The sequence below is a fragment of the Netta rufina genome, assembly GCF_964035555.1.
Source record: "Netta rufina genome assembly, chromosome: 1".
Classification (NCBI taxonomy): domain Eukaryota; kingdom Metazoa; phylum Chordata; class Aves; order Anseriformes; family Anatidae; genus Netta; species Netta rufina.
Genome location: NC_140123.1, coordinates 143,094,148 through 143,115,619, shown reverse-complemented (window position 1 = coordinate 143,115,619; position 21,472 = coordinate 143,094,148). Strand labels below are relative to the sequence as shown.

The following is a 21,472-nucleotide window of genomic DNA, read 5'->3' as shown; positions in this document are numbered from 1 at the left end:
AGTGATAACACCTTATATGATGGTGATTTATTTATAAAGTAATACACTATTCATTTGTCATTTCCCATCGTGGCAATTAAGCCTAGGATGCCTCATTAGGTATAATGTTTTTCTCCTACCTATTGTCAGGCTGCTCAGACAGCATTCCTGATGGGTCCCTGGCAATGACATCAGATCATAATATTTTCTGTCATTGTTACTTTCCCAATGCCGGAAATATATGATTGTTTTCATAACTGTTTCTCATTTAATTTTATTTTTAAACAACTAGGAAAATAGTTGAACTCTTTTTAGCCATGCTGACATACACACACTTCCCTATCCTCCCATGAGAACCATTTTTTTTTAGTTTGAGAAATCCGTTCCTACATTTGGGAGGTAAACTATTAGACAGCACTGCTTTAAATATAGCAAATTATGCCTGAGCCAAAAAGCTGGACATTTTATGTTTATTTATCCTACAAAGTAAATTGTCCGGTCTTCTCTACAAAATGAGCCAATGCTGGATATGTGAAGCAGGCAGCTAAAATACGAGACGAGATTTACAGAAGTACGCTTTGAAATCGTGTACCTGCTGCTGTTCCTGCAGCTTTCTCTAGAAATCACTGCAAAGTTTCCTCTAGTTTCAGATAGCAGTGGAAGCTGTCACCCTTGCAGAACTGTGTGAACGTCACAGCAAGGGGCTGCCATGCCAGGAAGCGCAGACAGGTTCTGAAAGTTTCACCCAGTTCTCTCCATTCATTGACGGGGTCCTGCCGAGGTGGTGCAAACAAAGAGGGGAGCTTCCATCCACCTCCAGGCACGTGGCTCAGGTCCTGTGGGACACACAGAAACACCGTAAGGTCGGGGCAGGCCCCTCCATGCCACACTGGCAGGGGGGCACACAGGATGGAGCAGGTCACTCGGCACCACGGCCACCGCTGTGCGTGGGGGCTGCAGCTCCTCAGCGCTCCCACCCCGCTAGGCCCCAAGGCAGTGGTGTTTTGTGCAGGATTTGGGCCTTCATGGTGAGTCCCAAATGCTTCCTCCCTCATTGTGTTATGCGTCTATCAAGCTTTCTTGCTGGCTGTTGCCCCAGTTTATTCCTTCTAAGCTGTGTTTACACATGGCATGACAAATAAGCAAGACATTCGAACTTTGCTACTTGACCTAAAGGACTTTTGACCTAAGAAGATGCCATTCCTTCATCTGACCTGACTTCTGAACCCGAGTGTTTGGTTGAACTCATTCACAAGGCTCTCTCCTGAAAATAAGATTTAGCTTCTTAAAATGGTCCCCGCCAAACCACACTGATCATGGTTAAGAGCCCCTTTCCCCACTGCCTCCCAAGCACCTTCCCTTTTTTCTACTCAGATAATGCTGCATCTTCGGATACCTCCCAGAACGAGCCCGGTTGTCTTTCCCAAATTTAGCTCTAGATCACAACTGCTATCAGTATCTAGCATGAGATCCACAGTCCTCTGAAACTCCATCAGCCGGGGTGTTTGGTGTTCTCGCTTTACAGACCAAGCAAGGAAATCCTCCTTCTCCCATTGAACAAGGAAACCGTTCAATGACCCTGGGTGCCCGCAGGACAACAGCATGCCTCTGGGAAGGTTTTGTGTGTCCATGCAGCATTGCCTTCCACCTTTCAATGATGCTGAGAGCCCCTCCAGGGGCTGGCAGTGATGGGGACACACCCCTTTCTTACCTGGCTCCATTGCCCCTTGACTTAATAAGGTCGAAAATTCCTGGTAGGGTAGAGGCCTGTCTTCTGCACCCCAAAGGCTGTGATGAAGATGTTGATGATGACTGTGATGAAGATGAGAGCCGTGGCAGCATTGTTGAGTATATTCAGGCGGGGTTGCTTCGCAACATCATTCAGGTTCAGGCGAGCTGTGTGATTTGGTGCAAAAACAAAACGTGATTTGTGTCTTGACTTCAAGTCCCCCAGCCCCTGCACACCTTCCCTGCTTGGTAAACGTCTGTCATGGCCCTGGACACAGCAGCCACAGAGCGGGGGGAATAGTCCCAGGAGCTTTACAGTGGCCACAGCCTTCCCTACAACAAGGTAGGAGGACAGAGCAGGGGAAAACCATCTTCCTTTTATGTCACCTGTCTCTTTTTGCCATGTAAATGCCATGGCCCTACAATGGCCAACCCAAAGCAGCCGAGTCACTGCTGCATGCTGGCCAGGCACGAGACACCCACTGCATGGCCATGGGATGTGCCAAGGTAAGGCTGGGTGATGCAGGGGACAAGGCTGGAAACATCCTGCTGTGGTTGGGCCTCAGGACTTTCTGTGGCCTCAGATCCCATATCCCCTATAAGAAAGCACGTAGGATATACAGGAAAAGTTAGCATTCTGCCCACTTTTAATAGTGGGCACATGTTGGAGACTCAATGCAAGAACTCCCATGTCAGATGGAGCACTGGGCAAGCCTATCTGAAACAATGGTGTTAACATACTGTCTATGTGGCAGTAGAACTGTGGGATTGGTTAAATGTGAGGATAATGAAGAGTTAATGAATGAATGGCTTGGGGAAAGGGGCTTCTCCCTCCCACCCCTTTGCCAGCAGCACCGTGCAAGGGCATGCACATCTCGACAGCCACCTTACCGCTGATGATGAGGAGAATCCCGATCACCACCTGGAAGAAGAGGGAGATGCTGATGAGCACGATGAGGGTGATGTAGTACTGGAAGGAAGCCCCCTGCTCCAGCACCGCTTTGAGCTGGGTGACGTTCGCCATGAACAGCGCCACGTCCAGCATGCTCTCCGCCACGCTCTTCTTCGTCGCGTAGTGGTTGATGTTCATCGGGCCGCTCATCCGGAGGTGAGGATTCGTGCCCTGGGGAGGAGAGAGAAACCACACAAACTGGTACAATTCCTAAGCCAACAGGACCCTCTATTCTGCCTTGACATGGGGTTTATCTAGAAAGCCTGGGAAAGTTACAGCTTCATGTTTTAAACCTGGTGAGAGCACCCAAATTTCTCTCACAGTCGTCTCATGGTGTTAATAGGCACAAAACACAAGCAGTGATCAAGATCTCAGCAAGGCTAGAAAAACACTGGGAATTTGTGTGGAAAACAAGCTTGTCCAGAGATAAAATAGCATAGATTACCCAGAGACAGGGATTTTACAAGCAATATTAAATTCTCTTCCTTCAGGGCACAGACAAGCCTCAAACTTCAGGGGGCTTAAAGAGAGATCTTCTTTTCCAGTTGGGTGTTCAAAGGGCTGTCAGTGGCTGGGCTTTGGATCTTCTCTGAATGCTTGTTCCTAGCTACTAGCTTAGACAAAATACTAGAGCAGATGTGACAATCCATGTTTTTTTTTGTCTGTTTCTGAAACCCATTTCTTCAAAACATCAGGCACCAAAATGCTTGGAGACAAGGGGTGGGATTCATCACAACTAACCTGAACTAACCATTCAGGTATGGTTTTTGTCAGCGGAGAGAAACAGGTATTTACAAGGGATAGGTCATCTGGTTGCTTTTAACCTAATTACAAGGTGTAGGTCATTTGGCTGCTTTTAGCCATCCACTTTTTCTCTATCACCCTTAAGTAAGCTCCTCTATCAGCTGCCTTGCCCCAGATGATGAAAGGACAACGAGATGGATGAGACAAGTGTTTTCAGCTCACTCAGAGTGCCATCAGCTGATAAACAAACAAACAAACAAACAAACAAAACAGCAAAGGCAACAATAACAAACGGTTTGAATATATCTGCAGCAAGCTATGATCATTGTCAAACATAAATAAAAAAAATCAATAACAACAATATGCCAATGTAGCAGACAGGCTTCAGTTCTGGATAATCAGCCTCCTGTCAGCTGTTAGTGAGTGAGGGTTGGCAGCCTTGCCCTCAGTGCTGATGGACGACCCTATAAATCTGGAGAAAAGGGCCAGGTGTGGTTCTGAAGGGCCTCTTTTGTTCAGAGTAGCAGAAGAGATGTCTCCAGGCGTGTACTGGAAGTAGGGCTGTGCCTTTGTCGAGTGGTGAGTGCTCCTTTGGTCCATTTGTCTCTGATAAAGCACAAAATGTAATCTTTTCCTCCAGGCAGAGCACTACAGAAAAATGATGGCTAGTGCTCCGTGCTGCTGTCTCTGGTCTCCTTGTGTGTCCCTGGGCAACGCTGGCTTTTCCTGTGCTGAGCAGAGCCAGCGAACCTGGGAGAGCCTTGTGCCGGGTTTGTCATTGCGATAGGGACCAGGTTTCAGAGGGGGGTTGTGGCTATGCCAGATACTGCCCTTGTGTGAGGAAAGATGTGCAGGAAGGGCTGTGTCCTGTTGGAATGAGTGATGAAGTGTGGTCACCTATGAAGGGGCCAGCTTTGGGAGTAGAAATGTGCTTTTGGGGATATTTTTTTTTTTTTTTGATAGTTTCAAGCACATAATTCTTGTGGTTTCTAATCCTGAAGCAGCTGTGGTTAAGAGGCTCTTTTGCAGAGCCTGTATTTCTTGCTGTGGAAAGCAGAAGGTAAAGGATGCTGGAAGGAGATAAAAGCAGAAGAGTGGGGAGCCTGTAAAAACTTTAAGGCAGTGGGGGGGCAGGGGTTCAGGGCTTTTTAACATTGCTGTCTGATGTCTGGGGCAACAGAAAAGAGGTATCATGTCTGGGAAAAGGAGGCCAGCAAAAGGTCTGACTGTGAGGATAATCTTAAAATCCTAGATTTAGGTATGACCTGCTCTCAGCTGACTTACAAGTATATGAGCCTGTCACAACGGAGTGACGCCCATGCCCAGTAATGCCAGGTTTGAGATTTGGTCTCTTTTAGCATGTTTTCATCCTCATCTCTGAGGTCTGCCTTCTGCCCAGCAGCGCTACAATGCTGGGCATTGAGAATTTATCTCTGTGTAATGATGAGTTAAGGATGCCAGAACAAGGACTCTGTACAAACCAGACAAAGCTTTTGTCAAACAAGTGACTGGCACAAGGAGGCTGAGACATCTGTTCCCAGCAGCTTATGTGGAGACAAATAAGGCAAGTCAGTCCTTTTTGAATAAAATCTCTTCCTCCTCCTGAGCTGCCAGCTCCTTTACCTGTAGCGAGAATTGGGGCAGAGTTGCAATGTGCTGAGCTGTGTCACAGACGAACAGGCTATGGAAGTAGTTTTCATGTGGTCTTTTCTCATATGAGTGAGCATAATGGCATGCACCTCTGTTCAGGAGATGATACAGCAGGCAGAAAAAGCTGCTGCTCTCCTATGTGGAGCTGCTGGATCTGGGAAATCCTTGCACTGAGCAGTTTAAAAAAAAAATAATAATAAAAAAATAAAAATAAAAAAACACACACACACACAAAAAAACCACTTGATTCCTGTTATGAGGTTCTGTTGGCCCTGACTTGGTAGATCAACAAAGGTGGCCAAAAGGTTACTAGATAGTGAAAGCTGGGCGCCAGGCTGATGTGAAGGCAGCTAAGCAATCAACCAGTCTGCAGAAGTGCTTACACTGCAGAAGTCCTATTGATTGCAGCTAAAGTTAGAGCAATCCAGCTCCTCTATGGATTCTGCCCTTACCGAGTGCTCTGTCTGGCCCAGCAGCCACAAATGCAGACCTGGAGTGTCCGATAGCATGAGGCTTAAGCAGAGCAGCAGTCTTCAGAGAGCTGGTGTTTCAATTGCTGTGGGAGGATGGCATTGATGGGGTGCCAGTGCTGTAGCTGGCACCAGCTAACCACTGCATCTGTGGGCAAGGGTAAGAAAGCTGTGACTGCCTCTCCTGTTTTATTCCTGGGCTGCTGCTGTGTGTGCAAAGCTCTCGAAATGGGACCGATGCTGCTCTAGCTTTGCCTCAAAGTTCAGTCCTCTGATGGCTGTGGTCCAGGAGCTGATTCATGAGCAGCTTGTGTTTCCCGCAGCAGGATTGCTCAGGGAGCTGCAGGGGGTTATGTGGGATCGCTGGGGAGCTTGTGATTCCCTTTTGGCAAGCAGAGACCTAAGGCAAGCCACAGGACGTACCTGAAGGCTTATTAATGTGCCTTAGGTCATCAGGGCAGAGCTGGCGTCTTTCTAGTCGCGTTGAAAGTGTGCCCTCCTGGGAGTGGGGATCACTGCAGTATCTTCTGGATGTCTTGGCTTTCTGTATGAGACAGCTGTATTCCCCTACAGAGCCTGGGCAAGCCTCAGTCTGACCTCAGGCAAATCATTTTTGTTTTCTCTTGTGTAAATGTGGCACAGTCACGCAGATCACTGAAGGGGCTGAGTGAGGCACCCAGCGATGTTTTATAACAGGCTCTATTTTTACTCCAAGCACTCCCCTACAGACACGTGCGCTAATACTTAGCTTCCAACTTCTACTTTTATTTTTATCTTTTTTAGGAATTGGTTTACAAAGGAGGAGCAGAATATCACCACAAGTGTGTGGGGCCTACCACTTTTTGCATGGGGAGCTGTCAGGCAGCAGGGCCTGTGAAGCCTGGCTCTGGCACCAGAGGGCATGCTGGCCTACACAGCTGCCCGGCGCCGCTTTGCTAACTAAATCTACCTGAAAACTTTCCACTGAAATTAGTTTTCAAGGAAATTCTTTGCTTTTTATTATTTATTTTCCTTCAAGAAATAGCTACCTTATTATGAAAACCTTTGGAGAAGGTTCACCTACACTTTTTTTTTTTTTTCCAAAGCTTGCAGTTCTGCTGCAGGGGGTGAGGGGCTGGAACATTTTTTTAAAGCTGCTTGGAAAAATTCTGCAAAACTTATGGTTGCTCTTGTATTTTTCGAGGGGAAGGAGGGGGGGGGGGAAACACAGAGCGGATCTAATTGCAAAACCTGTGGGTTTTGTGACCCTCTCCTTGGGGGAGGAGAGGCTGAAAGAGACAGTGGGACGGGGTGAGGTTGAGAAGTATGTGGATGATAATCCTCTTCGTGGGAGTGCTCTGGCAGAGGGGCTGTCTGAGGAGCAGCTATATTACCGGCCATCCTTTCCAAGGGAAATGCTGGAGGGTGCCAAAGCAAACAGAGGCGTGAAGGCAGGCCCTGCACGCAGAGGGGTAGGTGCGGAGGCTCGCACTGCGGGGATGGCAGCTGATAAACAGCCGCACACAGGCGAGCACACACAGGCATGCACCGGGCATCAGGCACCAGGGAAAACCCAGGGTGTTTTTCCACAGTATTTGCCAGTTGGCAGCTGCAGAAGTACTTTGTAAACATCAGCTGCTGAAGGTTAAAGCACACAGAAACTCATCATTTTGCGAGGCAGGAGAGGAGCACTGTTTCCCTTCTGCATGCAGGAGGCAGAGATGGAAAGCCCTGCTCTAAGTCAATGCTTGTGTGTGCACGGTTATTAGCTGCTCTGCTTTTCCAGCTCAGTTCCTGCAGCTCCAAATCACTTTGGGATGAAGGGAGCCAATTTTAATATTTTTTGGCATACATGCCACGTCTGGGCACTTGGCAGTGTTGGTGGCAGCATGGGGAGCAGCAGAGATGGCCAGACTCCTGCCCCCCAGCAGGTTGTACCTTTGTATGTCTGTCTGCAGAGGAGGGACATGCAGAGAGCACTCTGGTCAATACCAACTGTCTTGCAGACCCTGTGAGATCAGGACTGGTTATCTCCTATTTAGCCTGGCAGCAAGCACCCTGGCTGTGTTCCACAAGCAGAAGTTAGAGCAAACCCTGCCACGGCTGCTGCAGGCAAAACGAGAGCTGAGCGTTCAGGGCCAGTCCCCCTCCTCGGCCTCTGCAGGGTCTGTCAGCTCGTCCAGTTGTGCTTAGGGTTTTTTTGTTTTTAATATAGCCATCTGTTCTGCTTGCTGGGAGTCCTGTCCAGAGCTAAATGGTTGTGTTGCCTTTGATTCGCATTGGATGAACCCCAGAAAATAAGTCAGGGATGCTTTCCTTGTATCTCAGGCTCTGCCCCTATGCAGGAGTGGTTCTGATCAAGACCTTTCTGATCTTTCTCTGAGGTGCCCCCACATTTCTGTGACAGGGCACTGCTCAGTGTAAAACTGACCCCAGTGGTTTTAGATGAGCTTTCTTCAACCAAAAGTAGCTTCCAGTGCAGAGGGCCGGTGCCTCTTCAGAAGTGGAAACCCAGGCAAATGGCCAGCACAGATCCTGTTTGCTTGGTAAGCACCGTTCTTGTTCTCCAGTCTCACTGAACTCTCCACTCGCTTTACCCACCTTCTGTATCTCATCTCACACCCACGTGCAAACCCGGTGAGCTTTCTTAGGCAGAGATGTCACCACAGTGCAGCACCTACGGTGCTGGGACCTCACCCTTGAGCCAGCGGGTCTCTAGGTGGGACACTAATATGGATAAAGGGACGAGCATGAAGTGCTGTGAGACTGTCAGCAGAGCCTCCTGGATTTACCCAGCTGAAAGGCTGGCCTCGTGTTCTCACTGTGGCTCAGAAATGAGGCCATGCAGGAGGCTAACAGGGAAACCTACATAGAGCTAAAGGACTGGAAGTGAGTGGTGAGGTCCCCTGGCCGTGGCTGGCAGCAGAGGTGAGGAGCGGGGCGAGTCAGGAGGCCGCAGAGCCCCACGAGATGAGTGCCTCTCCTTGCTCTTGCCCTGCGGCTGACACGGCAGCAGGCTCTGCTTCCCGGCTGGCTGCGGCACTTGCAGCCTGCAGAGACCTGCTTGTCGCATCAGGCATGCGTGCGCTGCGCTCCCCTTCTCCCTCTCCCCAGCTCTGCTCATCCTGCAGGACCTGCTCTGCCCCCATCTGCCTCCTTCTCTCCTCCTCCTTCTGTCTTCTCCTTCTCCGTGGTTTTCTCAACCTGTGCCTCTCTCCTTGCCTTTCTCTCACACATTTTTCAGCTCCTTTTTCCTTCACTCAGGTTGCTTCTCCTTTTTCGCCCTGCCCTCCCCTTGGCACACTGCGCTGCTCTACGGCAAGTTCCTTGAATCTGTTCACTCTCGGATGCTGCACACGGCTTCCCGTGCTACAGGGCAGCATAAATTATGTATTGCACAAATAACTGTCTTACCAAATCTATATTAAACCCCCTCGTTAAGCGTATTTATGATACTGAATTGAAGGGATCCAGGAAATGACTGGCAGGCTGCAGAGCTGAGCTGGAATAGAAGGCAGTGTTTCTTTTCCAGGTAAACTGGACTGAGGAAGAGGCAGGAAGGGCAACGACACTGTGGATGAAGGCTCCTTCACCAGCTCAGGAGCAAGTAGTGGGCTTGGGGGCACACGTATTTCTTGGCACTAACAGCTAGGATGTGCTGATGTGTGATCCCTGGCTGCTGAACAGGAGCAACTGGGTGTGGGCGTGCGGCAGAGGGGGGACACCTCTTTGAATGCACAGAGCTGGGAGTGCACTTGAAAGGATTAGCAGGAGCAATTATTTCCAAAGCCAGGATATAGATGCTGGAGCCTGTTCAAGTCACTTGTGTTTAGCACCCAGAGCAGACTTATCCTGGTGACTTGGGGGGTGGGGAGAAGAAAGTAAGTGGAGGCTAAAAACAGCTTTATGGGGGGAGAAAAAATTAAAAGTAGGTTAGCAGAGAAAATGAGTTTATAAAAAATGGAAGAGCAGCCGGGAGGCACAACAGTAACCACTGCATTGTGCTTACAAAGCTAAACATGTTAAGATGAATCCCCGAGCTGGGTGGCTTATGGCACAAAATATTAAGAAAAGCTGGTTCTGATCTCAGGCTGCAGCCAGATCCAAAGAGCAGATAAGTTTATATTGATCATCTTAATTCAAAACACTCCTAGGGCAAGGTCCTAAATCAGAACATCTTTCAACTCTAAGGGTGTCTGCATTCGCTGCTGAGGGTCAGGTTGATTTCTGTAACTGTGGGAGGATGGTGAGAGCTGTGCAGGGTCGGACCAAAGTGCTAGCTCCCCTCTGACTGTGGCTGGTAACAGATGCCTCAGGTAAAACTCTTAGGATGGGGCAAGCATTTAGCAAAGATCCTTTGTGGTCTGGTGACCTGCAACTCAATACAGAGCTACCCCAGCCCTGGGCTCATGTTGGCTTCCATGTGAGGAAGCCCAAGGTTAACTTGTGTGTTGTCCTTTGCTATGAGGCTTAGGTCATTTTACATGCTCTCCCTGGATCTTCATTTTCCTGTCTATAAAATAATGAGATGGCTCACACAGGGCATGTCTGGAGAGAGACATGGCTACAGATTACTGTAGAAGCATGATATGTGCCCGTGTTTGGGTGTGTAATACACATGGGCTGGATTCATCAGGTAAGCCAGTGAAGTTTTTGAAACTAGGTGATTTTTTTATTCTCAGAGAGCTTTACTTAGTGTTTTTGCAGACAAACCTCCCTTTAAGCCACTCTGGGGTTCAGGTTCATCTGCAGGTTTTGACAGGTACATGCCCCCAGTCACCCTCTGAGAGCTCAGGGCTCCCCAGGGAAAGGGAGCTGTGACAGTCTGGCTGGAAGGAGAGGAGAATCTGAGGGTTTCAGGAGAGGCAGAGCTGATGAAATCATCCGTAAAGAGTGCAACTCAGGGGTTTTGGTCCCTCCATTATTTATAAGTTTATCTGCAGTGCATTTTTCCAGCTTCACGTGCTAATACAACAGCCTTGTCCTGTGGGTCTGTGTCTGTCTGCTATTGCACCAGCAGCTCCAAACATACCCTGCTGATTTGGTCTCACCTGGATGTGTGCTGTTCTTTCTTCACGTTCTGCCAGGCTTAGTTTCCTTCTCTGCCAGGAAATTGAACTAATCTCTTGATCTAAAAGGGTTAAATCTACAGATTTTTGTTCAGAACAGGCACACTCAGTTGTGTGCCAGCTGAGGCCTCGTGCCATCAGGAGGAAGGGGAAAAATAAAGGTGCTGCTGCCAATTTAAGCATTCATAAGCCCTTAATCCTAATTGCTTGTATGTGTTTTGTTTTGTTTTCCTTCAGGGCTGGCCAAACTAGGTAGTGAATGTGGAAACTCGTGAGCCAGTAGCTGGGTTACAGGGAAAGATGTGTGTAGTCAGCAATGGGCAGTGAAGTATGCAGAGCAGCATCTCAAGTCTGTGCTAGGCTGCTTGGGAATGTCACACGTAGAAACAACATCATCTGTCTCCGGGAAGACTTTTAAACACATTAGGGGTGTTCTACCAAGTGGCTGTGTCTTTTTAATGTAAGACAATGCCAAGTGATGCATGGCTGTGGCTGTTCGGCTTCAATTAGTGTTAACACCCTTCCATTAAACCCTGGCAGGCAGGGCTGCCCCTTGCTTGGGAGTGTGCTGTGCCAGGAAAGGCTGCTGCTGCCTTGCCAGGGCTGGGGTGACCTGGGACAGGTGCAGGGTGCTGTGCTCGAAAGGTGCTCTGAGGGGTGAGAGGGAGCACCTCTGAGTGCTGTGGAGCACATCCATGGCTTGTATCTCCAAGCCTGGCTGAGGAACTGCCGTGCTTGTTTGCTTTGTGCCTGGTGTTGCTTTGTGTGGGGCCAGTGCATTAGCATTTCTGCTTGTGGCTTGGTTGTTGTCCAGCTGAGGCTATTGCTCTCCTTCTTGGATTGATTGTGGCGAGTCAGTTAGCTGCATTCTAGAGGGTTTCAATGCTGCTGTTGCTAAAATGGAGAGAAATGGGATCGTGTGAGTCAAGTCAGTTCCAGGAGCTCGTGAGGCCTCAGCCTGGCCCTGAGCTGTTGTACAATATCTGTCTTGGATTCTCAGTAAAAATAAGTTTCACATCTCACGTTAAGAGCTTTTTGGTACAAGAAAATCCTTCCTCTTCTGCATATGTACAGTAACTAACACCATGGGGCTCTGGTCTCCCTGTGGGCACTCCACGAGTCTGACTGCTCTCAGTCAGAGCCTGTTATCCTAATTCTATCGGATTTTAAGTGTTCTGAAGTTAAACTTCATGATGGATTTGACAGTTAGCTTGTGCAGACTGTACACGTGTGATTATTATCCATAGATGTTAGGTAAAGTTATGTGAATCTGAACCACCAGGAAAATCCAGATGGGCTCAATGTGAGTTTTATGCTAGAACCTGTACTCTGGCCATGTGTGAGGGAAACCTGAAGCAGACAGATCCCTGAAGTGGAATGGCCTTGCATCAAAAGGCATCAGTGTGTAAAGCTGGAATTATGAGAGCAGTCTATTAAGCTAAAAACAGGTAATTCTTTAATTAGGGGAATTGCTGGGTGAGACACATTAATGTTTAAAACAAAGTGCCTTTGCAGGGTGAGTTAATTCCTTCAGTCTTAGTTCCTCTCCCAGCAATTTCCACAGACTTCCTGGTGTACATAGACCTGACAGTCTTCACTGAATCACTGGGAGAGCCTTCTCCCCAATTCCTGCTGAGTTGCTCACCCTCTTCTCCCTGCAGAGCCCTGTGGAGTATGCTCTGGGTGTCTTCCCCTCTTCTAGAGCCTTCCAGTGGCTGAGGGAACAGGAGCAGGGCGAACAGGCAGCCCTTCTCCCACGCCTTCCCCAAATGGAGAAGTGTCCCAGCCATGCCCTTTTTACTGAAGTATGCAACTTAGTCTCTTTCCAGTAAATTGGAAGAAACAGAGCCATGCAATTGTGCCATCTGCTACAATTAACGTTTGGAAGTTTATTCTGGGGAGAAAAAAGGCCCTGTACAGATCCATCTACCCACAGGACAAGTGCTCTTGTGGAAAGGCAGCAGTGGGCCCTGTGGGATATCCTCATACCCCATGCAGGGCCCTGGAGGCAGCTCCTTAGTAGGCTGACACTGGCAATGAGAGAGGGTGACAGGGCAGGAGGCAGGCAGAAGATTGCAAGAGTGGTTTTAAAATCTTTTCTTAGTGTGGATTTTCACAAACTACATAAATCCAGTAGGATCTCAATGTTGTGCAGAGGGTTCAAGCCCTATAATTAAGCCCCTCTAAAGGCTCACTTCTCATGGAGAACCTGGCATCCTGGGCAAGGCGTTATCACTAGAGGGCACTGGGAACTAGGATGTGGGGACACAGCTAACCAGGTCACCGTGGAGCCCTTCCTTTGTGAGGAACAGATGAAAGACCCAACACATTGTCCTCCTGGGCACCCAGGGCTTTGTAAGGACAATCTGAGATTAGTGCTTCTGATATCATTTTGCTTTATAAGGGTTTACCAGTCTGAGGCATCTGAGTTGGGAAGCTTTGACTATATTGTTAATAATTGAGAGCTGGGCCAGCTCTATGGCGTAGGACAAACAGTAAAGTCCAGGGAGGGGATTTAAGGTGGTAATAGAGTAGATGACTTTCCTTAATTAGAAATATTAAGTTTGGCTTACCCTTCTCTTCCTGGAGTAATTTCAAGGGTGGGGTCATCCTGCTGTTTGGGTTTATAGCTTGCTATGTTGACAGAAGGATTCATAGGATGGAGTTGTTTTTCTTTTTCTTTCCATCCTTCAGTGCAGCTTGATGGTGCTGTAAAAGCTAGCCGTGCTAAAGTCAGGGCAGTGATATAGTGTGCTGTAAAAATGGCCATTGGTAAATCGGTAATACTGCACATAAATTGGGAATCGCAGCTGGGCAGAGATCAGAACTGAAACAGCCAGTGGCCAGTAACTTCTCCCACTTCTGAAAAATGATACTGGGACTTTCCTATCCAACTTGCACTGAGTTCATCAAAAGTTAAACAATAAAATGCTTATCTTCGGCCATTTCAGATGAACTTCACAACTTTAAATTATTCTCCATCAGTGTGGCTCTGAAAGCATCCCCCTTGAAGTAAGATCAGACAAAGTGGTAAAACTGAGTGCCAGGATCAGTGTTTTTTTTTTTTTTTTTTTTTTTTTTTTTTTTTAATATTAGGTAGTATGGCTGTTCTACTTGGCAAACTGCATTAAGTAGATAATAGTAAACTACTTGGGTGATCACCAGGACACTGGCATAACTGACACAAACCCAACATCTTGGATTTCAACCATCAGGTGCTGCCGTGAGCAAGGCAAAGTCATGTGTTTAAAGGGAAGTCAAAGTGAGAGGAATAAGGAAAGAGCTTGATAAAATGGATAAAGGCCCTCAGAAACTGGAAAAGGAAGTGACCCCTGTCTTTGCTTTTCACGTGGGAGCTGTTCGGTGCAGGCCTCTGAGACTGAGCAGGGAGTGAGGTGGTGAGGAGGGGGATTTTTGTCCCCCTCTGCTCCAGCTGTGCCATCACAGCTGCTTCCTGCTGGGCATGGCCTTGAGGAGTTCAGAGGCTCACCTTTGAAATCTCTAGGTCCCGTGTCACAGCAGCCAGCCCCTTTTCCATCAGCAAGTCTCCCTAAAAGCTGTGATCTGACTTCAGTACTTACTGGGAAGAGGGTGGCAGGAGAGAGACGGATTAGACGAGAACCGAGACAACCAGCAGGTGGTGCTCCTTTGTAAACGTGAGGGTTGCTCCATCGCTAAGATGGTAGCAAGAATTTTTGCAGTGCCATTAATTACCCAATGCTCGCATTTCTTTTCCAGTGCATTATGAATTTGGATACAATGATGACTAAAATGGGTTATATGCTATCTAGATAGAGCTCTAGGTGAGGAGGTATGGCAAAATATCACTGTATAATCTGGAAACTTCTTTGACCAGCTGCAATGTAGGTGTTGGAGTAAGGGCAAATAATTCAAGAAAGCCCTAATCATTTGGGCTTCAAAAATGCCTCATGTAACTCATTTAAGATACGGTGCCAGATGGAATCCATAGAAAAACAAATATGTAGCAACTGTAGAGTTTCTCTCTCTTTCTCCCCTCTATCAATCTATTTCAGAATTCATCTTGTGCTTTTTCTGTTGTATTAAAATAACAAACAAGCGCCTGGAAGATTGTAGTAATGTGTACAGCAAAGCTCAGAAGGGGTGCTCTGTAAAAAGTGCTACTTCAGAAGATGGTCATGCATGTAAAACTAGATTTTATTAAATTTGATTTATTTTTTAATGGTTCATGTAGCCTCTGATTTTTTTTTTCTTGATATCTAATATTAACCACCTAACTGGCACATGTTCTCCCAATAATATTTCTCTTCAGGTAAAACTGCCTGTCCTGCTTTAATACTATATGCTATGATTTTTCAATAGCAACCTGCCAGAGTCTTAAGTTTCTCTTCCCTGCAGCACAGAAAAGAAGCTGCAGTAGACTGGGACAAGCATTATGTTTTGGGCCCAGTTCTTCATACAGCTGTTGCTGTTCAGCTTTAGGTAAAAGCAATACTAAAGGTCAAATTATCTAATGTTTTAGAAATAAAACTGTCCTTGACCTAAATCCCGTGCAACTCTTGCGCAGACTGCAAGCAATGATAGACTTCGTCCAGCTGTTTTTAGTTTCCAAAGCAATGATTCAGAACAATCCTGCTCTGAAGCAAGTGTTCCCACATGGTTTTAAATGGTGAATGCCTACCTGGTCTCAAATCCAGCAAGAGCAGGAACATACCCTGTTAGTTTTTACCCCAACATATAGTGAACAAAAATTTGAGACAGGAAAATGAAGGGAACAGTATCTCAAAACAGAGTGTTCAAGCATCCCAGAGAATGGGGTTTTATGCTTCCAAAAGCAGTGAGGGCTTTCTAGATGACTGAATAGAGATGTGCTGGCCTTCACAGGCTGCTGAGAAAGCTCATGTGGCTGAAGTTGTACTTGTGAGAATGCTCTATGGATAGGCATGCATGGGGAGGAAGATCAGTTGGCAGGTACCTGCCAACATGTCCTGGATGGGTCAATCCCAGCACATCAGACCTTATTGCTGTTGCCCATCTGGTCCAACATATTCTGTATCAGACTCATGGAAGCAAAAACTGAATTATGATTCTTCCACTTCAAAATTAATAGTGGTCTCTCCTATCCATTCAGTTAAGTGCTATACCTTTTAATGAGCCTAGCAGGGCTGGAACTTCTAGTATAACCGGTGGGAAATCCTCAGCCACAATACATGGCTTAGGTAGCTGTTCCAGGCAACAGGATAGCAAAATGCTGGTATCTGAAAATTATACTGTCTGAGGTCTTTATTTTCATCCACCTTCTTTCAAGTGACTACTAGAAACTCTGAGATTCATTGTGACACTCTAGGTATCAACGTAAAGTGTTTTGCGTCAAGAAAGCCAAAGCAACGTTTAAGCAAATGGCTGTGGAATGGTCTTTTGGCTGCAGCCAGCTTCAGAGAAAGACCTGTCTGGCATGTACCTGCTTTGATGGCCAGCTGTGCTTGTATTGAAAGCGGTGGGGAAGAAAGCTTCCACTGACCTCCCTGGGGGAAACAGGAGCAGGCACTCAGTGGGCAGTGCTGGAGCATGGTTTTCTGTCCAAGGGCACTGATTAATAGCTCCTATTGGCTTTGGATTTGGCACATACTGAGCACTTCTGCAAGTCAGGCGGGGTTTATGTGTATTTGAGGCAATCTTCCCTTGTATAAGTAATTAGATAAGGTGCATTTAATTAGGCTGTAGAAATTAAGAAATTCAGAACCCAATTCAGCTGAAGTTGTGCCTGCTTTCACAGCCAAAACAATGCATTTGAAACAGTTTATTGCAAATAAATCTGAGATTCCCTGTTAAATATCCATGCTTACAACAGAACTGTCATTGGGGGATGAGTGTCTCAGTATGGGGGTTGGATGGAACAAGACTGCAGTTGAACAAAACTAGAACTTTAACTTAGTCTCTGGACAAACCTGGTAGTTATGGGAAGTTTAGTGATGTCGAATATTAAAGTAGCAACTATTGATGCTCAAAACTGAAAGAAATTGTCATTGCTGACAAGCTGAGAGAATTCGTAACTTAGTGTGGAGTGTGAGAAGAAAAACACAAATCGTGTCCAGGAAGAACTTCAGGAATGGTCACTGTCTCTAGCTGTGCTGTCTGCTCATACGGTACTTGCACTTTTGAATCTTGCATTATCTTATCACTGACGTACTAGAGGGTTTGGCAGGTGATTCATGTACACTGATTCACATTTCATCCTGGGTGAAGCTTGCAGCAAAGGTATGATCTCCAGTGTCACATACAGGGCAGGGGGGATGGGACCTGTGATCAGACTCTTCCCTGGCACAATTTTCTTCTCTGTGACTTGCAGACCTCTGATTTGCTCTGCTGCCTGTGAAGTTGGAATCGAGGTCACATTCTGGCAATTTACACGCCATAAGCTCTCACTTATCTGCGGGTGGTTATTCAGGTTATGGATTAACTAAGCAATCATTTAGCAAACCCAGCTTTCTGCTGCTTCCGGTCCAAATTGGTATGTGGGGCTGTGCAGACTTGGCTAGGCGCTCATTTAGGAATCCCCACAGCATGTTGTCTGCTGTGTTCCTCGGCTTTCTTTTCTCTTATACCCTCAGTCTTTGCTCTCACAACCGGGACGCAGTAATGCCCAGCTACAGCAAATTGTCAGCTATGACATTTACCTGGAAAAGCACAAACTGCTATTGGCAAATGGGTATTTTATTTTAACGCACCCTTTATTTTGTGGGAAGCTTATCCAGATTAGGAAGTCCCAGCAACTTCTACCTTTTCAGTGTTACTTTTGATGCAAGAACTGTTGAGTGACTCTGCAGGAAGAGGAGATGGGCAGCAATAATTGCCTGTCAGCCCAAAGGCCCCCAAGACCAAACCCAACAAAGTCTGCCAGCACAGTCACTGGCTTTGAAACACCAGAAGAAGCTGTGCTGGGGCATCCTCTGGTTTCTTATTCACCAGGATGAGAGCCACAGACATCTGAAGGGACAGGAAGATCTGTATATCAAAAGCACCAGTTCTGGAGCTTATGTTCCTCATGCAAGGAGATCTTCAGAGAAGAGGCATTACTGCCCTGTTCTAAGCCCTTGGCTGGTGTGGGTGTTGGAGAGCTGCCATGGGACTTGTACGTGAAGGCCTGGGGCCCCAGCCAGACTCCCAGCACTAATGGAACACGTAGTTGATTTTGTGGTGAAGTAAAAAAGATGCCTCCTGAAACCCTGTGAGTAAAGAAGGGTCTATTCTCTTAATGAGGCAGGACTTGCATGCACACAGTCCTGGAGCACTCCAGGATGATCTGCTACTTTCTCAAAGCCAACTCATGGTATCATTCTGGATGTTTACCTTCACAGTTAAAAAGTGCATTTATTGATGTAGTAAACACCTTCTCTCTGAAGAAACCAGTTTGGTTAGTCAGCCTGGGTGTTGACATGAGATGGAAGGAAACCATTAGAAGAAACTGCATAGTAGGTATGATAATTAGCCATGTGGTTGGTACCAGGCAGTAGAGGCTTATGTGGAGCCTAGGGAACATGGAGAGATAACTTTACCTTTCTAAGCAGGAGGGCATTGAGCTCTGCTTCCCTGCCTGGGAAGTAGGTCAAGAGGAAGTGCACTCAATTCATATTCATCTCATAATTATTTCACATACTGAAGAACAACATTTCTGTCAAGGGGAAAGATGCCTCTGTGGCCAGTCTTATGGAAGAACTCAATGCAACAGCATGCATATTTGACGCTTTCAGCATCAGCACCCATCAGCATTGCCTTCCACATGAGCTCTCATTGCACTTCTGCTGTTAGTCCTGACCTTGCCAAGCTCCAGATGCACTCCAGTCACCACCAGTGTGAGAGTGCACCATCTCACCTTTGCCAACAGGACTCAAATCAAAGCATGATATGCTCTTGCTCCTGTTACTAAAGCCAGTTGTCATCTTTCACCATCACTGTTGGAGAAGCAAGTGGTCCTGACAGAAACACTTGTGTCAGGATGCGCATGTTGAACAGGAGACCACTTTAAAATGTTTCCTTTTGCTTCCTAAGTATTCTCTTTTCCCCACTTTAAGAAATATTTGCTTATTTTCATATGTAAGAGATAATAACGTAAGACAGAAAGGGCCTTTGGAGGCCATTTGGTCCAAACCTCTGCTCAAAGCTAGGCCAGTTGTGAAATTACATTAGGTTGCTGAAGGTTATATCACTGAAGTATTAAATGGACAGACTGCCCAAAACCTCTGAGCAACCTGTTGCAATGTATGAGCACCATCAGTGTTGTTTCTTTCCTTAGAGGTTTTAAAGGTATGTTTTAAAAATGGATACTGAAGGTTAAGTAAGGATAAATCTGTATTAGTCTAGGTAGAAAACAAGTGTTATATAGTCATCTGCATTACCTGTTTGTTTTTTTTTTTTTTTTTTTTTTTTCAGAAGAGCCTTTCCCAGAAGTGGGGTGAGGAAACACACCAAAAAAAGTTTATATCCATTTATATCCCATGTAAAATTCCCCGTGACTTGAAGAAACATGTAAAGCAGCGATGGAGGAAAAAAAAAGTCAAGCAACAATGTGTTACAGAGAATGATGGCTCTAATTCAGCATTCAACTATAGAGAAATATAAACATAAGGCTAAGTACAGCCACTCAATTTGACAAATCTTCTAAGTTGAAAAACAATCTACATAGTATGTGAAATAATGATACCATTAAAAAGCACACTGCTTTCAAGCTGCAATGTATTATCTCTACATATGCTCCTTACAAATATTTCTTAAAACAGTGACCTATTTTTTTAAAGAGAATTGCCAATAACATAGGAGACAAACACGTTGCTGCACCAAATTGTATATGTTCCAGATCTCTTTCTGTAGTAAAATATTTAGTAGCTAGCTTCATTCTCTGCCCCAGTTAAACCAATTTTTTGATAAAAACTTTCTCTGTTTCATCATAACAGTGTAACTTTTTCCTCAGTTATTTCAACATCATGCTCTTAAGATGACTAAGTTGACTTCAGTGGAGATAGGACACTATGGGTTTTAGTTGAATCTGAAAAGTGTAATCTAATCTCTAAATTACTGGTCTACTTGGCTGGCAAAAATTGAAGTCCGAAATTCCTGAATCTCTTTCTTATCCAAGATCATAAACATAAAAATGAGCTAATACAAGGTGGCTGCCTTGGTGGTGGTGGGGAAATATCCACTTTTTTTTAATTCCTCCAATGGAATTACTGTCCCTGTAACACCCCATATAAAATACAAAACTCAGCCCTCGCAGCAGTTACATTGCCTGAAGTAGCATTATAACTGCAGACATGCCTGGGATGAATCAGTCTTTTCTTAAGAATGAGGATTGTCATTTTCCTTCCGACAGATCCCTGATCTGTGCATACACCAAAGCCCTGATTTCCCCTCAACATGTACTTAAATATTTCCTGCTGACAGCCATTCATACCAGTTTCCTGTTTTATTCTATTTTCTTCATGAATAGCAGTACTAAAATCAAGTAAGTAGCTATGATGTAGCAAAGTTTGTATAATGTCTATTAGGGGGGAACAATTGGGAACAATAGTCTCTCTTCCAGCTATTGCAGTAGGTTTCAATTAAGCGAAGAACAGAAAAGCTATTTGGGAGCTCATGGGTAAATACTCCTGTGTGTTATCACACTTATCCTCAAATAAAATAAAAGAAAGTATACTAAGTATTATCTGGATAAAGTTCATAGTCTTTATATTCATACCACATCTTAGCTACATCAATTTTCAGTAGTGAGTAAGACCCTAATCTCATAACCATTAGCTATTTCAGTCCTGTTGAACTTCTACGGTGTCATTAGGAATGCTTGCTCTTTGCTTCCCTATACTTCTCAAACAGCAGTGTTTAACAGGAAGGAAAAGCATCAACTAGTCAACTATGTTCATCTGTTCTTAGTTTTCTGGATATGCTACACATTTTGTTTTCTTCACCAATGTACTTAAAAGAAAAAAATCTGGTAAACTGATGTCATGCTTTAGTGTTTTTCCCCTGGGACTTGTCAATCTAACACAGTTCACTAAGAGCAAGATCTAATCATCGTTACTGTTAACCATATTTCAGAAGCTTGTTCTTCATTAAGTACTCAGTATTTTATTGCATCTTTGAACTTCTAGTCTTTGTAATCTGATTTTCCTTGTAACTTTTCACTTCTCCAGAAATAATGCCTAACAGATTTCCAATAATTTTTGAGCTGAGTAGAGTTGGTTAATTCCCAGAAAAGAGACTGCCAGGGCAAGCCTGGCAACTCCTGCTAATGGCTAAATACTTAGACTAAATTAGAACAAGAACTGAACCCCAGCACATTCTGAAAGGACATTGAAAATCTTTTTTCCTTTGAGATGTTTAACTAAGAGTCTTTCATCATGCATGGTATTCATACCTGCCCAAAAAATCTAGCAAAGACACAAGATTTAATTTCTGTTCTGTCTACTATTTCTCTGTATAGCCAAGTTTTCCGTGTTTCTGAATGGGTTATTTCTCAAAGCAACCAGGAAAATGATGAATGAAAGTGACTGGGAAGAGAAACTTGAACTGATTTGGACAGGAAAATATGAATGGAAGGTGGAAATTATTCTAGAAAAGTTTACTAAAAACAATTTCATAATCATGAATAAGGACTGCTTTGGTTAAAGGCACCTTCTTATTAAGTGAGGAAGTGAAGGCAGCTATTAAAAAATATATCAAATAGATGGGGAAGAGGAGAAAGAGGAAGGAGGCAACAATTATGTAAATTAGAGACTGGGGAAACATAAAGAGAAGAGACTTGAGCAAGAACAAAAAAATAAAAATAAAACCTCTATCTCAGCCTAAGGACAGTAAGGCTTTTTAAAGGATAACAGAAATAAAATAATTCCCAACAATACATAGCCTGCTTGCTAGCAGAAGATGGTGAA

At 45.4% G+C, this 21,472-nt stretch overlaps 1 protein-coding gene across 1 annotated transcript in view; it reads right to left on the bottom strand.

Moving 5' to 3' along the window:
* Positions 1 to 1,711: 1,711 nt before the first annotated feature.
* The window catches only part of NINJ2 (ninjurin 2), a gene marked incomplete at both ends in the record, with an annotated part of 44,267 nt that continues 24,506 nt past the window's right edge, over positions 1,712 to 21,472 (bottom strand). The window contains 2 exons of the mRNA XM_084297218.1: positions 1,712 to 1,875; positions 2,599 to 2,830. Of these exons, the coding sequence (XP_084153344.1) occupies positions 1,712 to 1,875; positions 2,599 to 2,830 (396 nt within the window). The remainder of the gene's footprint in view (positions 1,876 to 2,598; positions 2,831 to 21,472) is intronic.